At 57.8% G+C, this 5,085-nt stretch overlaps 1 protein-coding gene across 2 annotated transcripts; it reads right to left on the bottom strand.

Annotated features, from left to right (window-relative positions):
• Window positions 1–432: 432 nt before the first annotated feature.
• MSX1 (msh homeobox 1) lies at window positions 433–4,777 on the bottom strand. 2 transcript variants are annotated; one of them, XM_044945647.2, is made up of 2 exons: window positions 4,054–4,777; window positions 433–1,653 (listed from the first exon to the last, which is right to left on the bottom strand). In XM_044945647.2, exons 1-2 carry the CDS (start codon window positions 4,520–4,522, stop codon window positions 1,202–1,204), a joined length of 921 nt encoding a protein of 306 aa, XP_044801582.1. In that variant the 5' UTR covers window positions 4,523–4,777; the 3' UTR covers window positions 433–1,201. The 2 variants fall into 2 exon arrangements, with proteins under 2 accessions (XP_044801582.1, XP_006043893.1); XM_006043831.4 differs by having other exon boundaries at window positions 433–1,644; window positions 4,054–4,776.
• Between the last annotated feature and the right edge of the window lie 308 nt (window positions 4,778–5,085).

Here is a 5,085-nt window from a genome sequence, read left to right as displayed (position 1 = left end):
AAGAGAAGGGAAACGATGCCTCTCCATCCCCCACCTGGCCTCCTGTGGGAAAAACAGGTTTGCGGGGGTGGGAATTGTCTGGATTAGCTGTCTGCAGTCATCAAACCATTTGGGTGATTCTCTTTGTTTTCATAGACGGGTTAAAAGGGGAGAGAAAAGAAAAGACTCGGTTATGGGTCGCCTGAACAAGTGTCGATTTCAGCTTAAAGTGAATTGGAAAATTGAGCCTAATTATCCAAGGTAATTGCTTCAATTCTCCACTTGACTTTGCTAAGGCAGATCTGTCCTGTGTGTTCAAAAAGGCAATCCCTCTGTCCCTGAATATCGCTGTCACCTTTGAAAAGTTGCTGACACCAAACTACTACCAAACTGAAAAGCAACCAAATGTGAAGAGATGGCAAGGAGTAAAATTAAAAGACTAAACGAATGAGATAATTTCTTGTAGCTTAAAATTAATTTATTTAACAAATATAGCTATAATATAAATGATAATAAAATTTCAAATATACAGTATATTACAACAATCCCTTCCAAAGGGAATCTTGAGAGCCACCCAAATGTACTGTTAAATAGAAACAGAAGTTTTTAATTTTTATTTTACAATTTCTTTCTGGTACTGGTAAGAGAGAGGTCCCTTCAACCTACCTTTGTCACGCATCTGTGTATCACTTCCCGCCCCCCCCCCCCAAAAAAAGCAAATGTTTTACTGTTGAAGTTCTTTTAAAGTTTTCCATTGGCAAGACCCAGGATCTGCCTCTCCTGCAAAGTTCTTCTCTTTCTCCCCAACTGTTCTCATTTCCAAAATCTTCAAACATGAATTTTCTCTGTGCTTTTTCCTGCCAGGTGTTAGGACAGGAGGCAGCCACGCAGGAGGCATGGCCTCTAGATCTGGTCCAACCACTAACTCTGCTGGGGACTGTGGATACCTTTGGAAACCTCTCTGGCCTCAGTTCCCCCATCTGTAACTCGAAGGGACAGATCTAGCTTCTAGAAGAGCGTCATGGGACCTTCCCAGCCACTTTGGGGGAGGGAATCAGACTTCAGAGAGTTTACTCCGGTAGCAACGGAGGACAAACCAGAGCAGTGTGGGGGTTAGAGAGAAGGTGCCAGGCGGTGCTGAACAGGGGAGCACCTCGTGGGAAGGCTCCTGTTGCTTGCTGGAGGGATCGGCTGGCACCCTAGGTAGGCAACCCTGGGCCTTCTATGTCAGGTGGTACATGCTGTAGCCCACGTGGGCTGTGTAGAGTCCCACGGGCGCCACGGGCAGCGCGGCGCGCTGGAAAGGGCCAGAGGCCCCGTAGAGCGAGGCGCCCGCGGCGGCTGCTACGGCGGCAGGGCCTCCCAGTGGGAAGGAGAGGCCGAAGGCTGCGGGGGGCAACATGGGTTTAGCGGCCATCTTCAGCTTCTCCAGCTCGGCCTCCTGCAGTCTCTTGGCCTTGGCGCGGCGGTTCTGAAACCAGATCTTCACCTGCGTCTCGGTGAGGCTGAGCGAACTGGAGAACTCGGCGCGCTCGGCGATGGACAGGTACTGCTTCTGGCGGAACTTGCGCTCCAGCGCCAGCAGCTGGGCGGTGGTGAAGGGCGTCCGCGGCTTGCGGTTGGTCTTGTGCTTGCGCAGGGTGCAGGCCGGAGGACTCAGCCGCCCTGAGGGGCCGAGAGAGAGAGAAATGCAGAGGGTTAAGAAAGTGGAGCGCCATCCGCCCCGAAGTGGGACTAATAATCAATAACAACGCCCGCTATTCATTTGCGTCGAGCACCTCGGAGCCAGGCGCCCTCCTGGAGCGGCACTTGGAAAATGTCTTCTCCAGCTCCCACCGCCGGCCCACAGGGTAGACGTTCTTGTCTACCTTTTGCAAATGAGGAAACGAAGCTTCCAGGTAAAGCTCAGCCGTGTTCAAAGCCAGATATAATTGGGAAGAGGTAAACAGCCCTTAAATCTAAGTGGCTGCTTAGGAAGGCTTTCTCCCACCACCACTCAGGTTGGGACGGGTGGATATTAACAGGACAAGAAATGCGCAGAAAGAGGCCCTGCACCCGAGATCATATTTAATTTTAGGCGTTGGCTAAACATTTGTCATCTGTGCCCACTAAGTGCTCAGCGCCTGGGGATACGCCGTTCTGTGGCTGAAAATCCAGATCTCCCAATCCCACAGTCTTTCACTTACAACAGTGCGGTCCATGGGGTCGCAGAGAGTCGGGCAGGACTTAGTGCCTATTCTAAGCTCGGGCCTCGCTGACCAGAGGTGGAGCAACCCCGGATGTCACGAATGTCACACCATAGCCGAATCTCAAATATAAAAATGTGCCACAGTCTGGGGCTTGCTTTTAACGGGGCTTTTTCTTATGATTGTTCCAATTGTGTTTTAGGCCTGTTCCACGCCCAGCTCCTTGGCCTCTGGTCTCTCTCATATGTGTGCCTGTTATGGGCAGAATGCAGTGGCTTCTCCTTGACCAGTGCTCCAGTCCACAGAGATCAACGCTGCTGGTGCCCAGCTGCCTTTTTACTTATGGCTTCAAAAGATACCCTCAAGGATGGGCGGTGAGTGAACACCTTGGCAGAGGGCTCATGCGGCCCGGGACAGGGTCGGCAGGGCAAGTCAACGCCTGCCACACCCAGCAGCTGCCGCCTGGTTAAAAACGTGGAACACAATTATTCCCAGGACAACAGAGATCACCCCGACTTTGGGTCAGAACCCAGGCCTGAAAAGAATTCTTAAGTCCTGGAAGGGACGCTTTGCCTACGCAGCAGCTTCACTGGGGGAGAAATGAATTCAAATCTAGAGAATGTTTTCACCAGACGGGTTTTGCCTAATTATGCAATTTTCTTTTTGGAATGCTTTAAAAAAAAAAAAAAAAAATGATCCTCTGGGCTCTCAGGCCACCAGGATGTGAGTCAAACGAAAACTGGTGTTAACATCCCCCCTTCTTCCCTGGTCGAGACCATTGGGAGTCCGGGAAGCAGTTGGCCCCCGACTCGCTTTCCGCCGGGCCACCCGAGGGGCGGGCGCCGAGGGAAACGTCACACCCTTCGGTAGTTAACAGACCAGCGCTAGGCCACCTTCTCCAGCCATTAGGCCCAGGGAGGGGCTGGCCTTTCAAAGACGTTTAATCCCCCGATAAAAATCATTCCTCAGCATCACGCCATTGAATTCGGGTTGCTATTATGCCGCACCAAATAATCGGAGGAAACGAGGAAAACTTGGGAATTTCCCGTGCTCCTGAAATATCTCCGAGTGTGTTCGCTGGGCAGAGAAGCCCGGTGGCCGCGAGGCCTCGGAACGACCCCGAAGGGGTCTTTGGCGGCTGGAGTCCGCTTCCACCACCCAGCCCGAGACATTTGGGAGCTCCCGATCATGTTGGAGGGGGCGCCTCCCACTAATTGACTTGGTGCCCCGCCCCCTCCACTGGAACCTGAGCGCTTCGCCTCCTCCCCCTACATGATCCATCCACCCTGAGCACCAAGTATCTACCTGAAACACGAAGGGGGCGGGGGAGGGGGGATTTTGCAAGAGCTTCGGAAACACAGTGGGCAAAGAAATACTCTGGTGGGTGGACGTGGAGAAGGGGAGGGGGGCGCACTAGGCTTCTACGATGAGAAAGTGAAACTCTGCTCTGGAAAGATGTCCCGCACTCTTCGAACCCACCCGTTGGGGTAACGGTGAAGTAACAGGGCTTAGGCTCTGACAGAGGAGCCAGCCGAGACTCCTGGGGTCGTTTGGTGGAGGCCCGAGGAGAAGGTGCCCAGACACCCGTGTCCTACAAGTGAACTCCTACCCGCAGCGTCGCCTGGACAAGGCGAGGAGGCCGAGAAGGTGGACCGAGAGCTGGGCCTGGGCCAGGCCTCGAACCCTCTTCCTGGGTGGGAGTGGGGAGAGGGGTCGACGACCCCCCACCCCGGGCTCCGCGACCACTCATCTGCAGCACCGGCTCCAGGTACCCGGCCGCAGGTACGCAGACGCCGGAGACAAACAGGCGCCGGAGCGCGGCCTGGCGCCCTCGGGTCCCACAACCCCGCCGGCCCCCTCCCCCGCAGCCCTGGTTCTGGCTACTCACTGGCCGGGGGCGGGGAGAAGCGGGGATTCTGCATCCACGGGGTCCTCTCGGGTTTCTCGGGGCTCTCGGCTTTGACGAGCGCATCTTCTGGCAGTTTGAGGAGTCCTCCCACCGAGAAATGGCCGAGCGGCCGCGGCGAGGACGGCGCATCCGGGGCGCCCAACGACCCCGGCCGGGCACCTAGAGGCTGCGCGGAGCCGCCCGCCGCCTGTGCGCCCTCCGAGGCCGCCAGGACGCTGTCCTTCGCCCCGGGCTTCCTGTGATCGGCCATGAGCGCCTCCACGCTGAAGGGCAGGAGCGAAGGGGACACTTTGGGCTTGGCCCCCTCCTCGTCTGCGCCCATGGCGGCCGCCGTGGCCGCGGTGGTGCTGGGGGTCTGGCCTCCGCCGCCCCCCGCCGGCTTGCCGAAGGCGGAGTCCTCCACTTTGACACCGAGTGGCAAAGAAGTCATGTCAGCAGCCGGGGCCATGCAGAGCCGGGCCACCCCTCCAGCCGCAGCTCCGGCCAGCCGCCGGGCATGAGCTTCGGGCGTGCTGGGAGCGCGGTCGGCCTCTGTGAGCGTCCGGGGCCCTGGCCGGGCGGGCTCTACCGCGCGCGCCTCCCGCCCCTCCCCAGAAGGCCAGCTCCGGCGCTCCGGGCCTGGTTATCCGCTGGCGCCGCCGCGCAGGCGGAGTTCTCGGGCTCACCAGCCGGCTCCGGGTCGGGCCGCCGCTCCCCAGAGAACTTGTTAATAAGGCGAGGCCAGCGCGGCGGCGGCCAATCAGCGCGCGAGGGGGAGGGTCCGGCGCGATCCATTGGGCCCCGCTCGGGCGGACTTGCCCCGAGGCGCGCTGGGCCTCGGGGCGCGTGGGGCTGGGCCCGGGCCCCAGGAGGGCAGAGGAGGGGAGTGGGCGCCGGAAAAACTTTCCTCCGAGCTACAGCCCGTGCCGCCTGTCCCTGTGTGGGTCCCCTGGGTCTCTTATTTTTTTGTGTTCCTGGGGGACTTCCCCTTGTGCTCTATGCTTCTCTTCTGCTCTACCCCCTTCCTCCCTT

Source organism: Bubalus bubalis, chromosome 7 (assembly GCF_019923935.1).
Source record: "Bubalus bubalis isolate 160015118507 breed Murrah chromosome 7, NDDB_SH_1, whole genome shotgun sequence".
Classification (NCBI taxonomy): domain Eukaryota; kingdom Metazoa; phylum Chordata; class Mammalia; order Artiodactyla; family Bovidae; genus Bubalus; species Bubalus bubalis.
The sequence above is the reverse complement of the archived record's forward strand: the minus strand, read 5'-3'. Positions and strand labels throughout refer to the sequence as shown.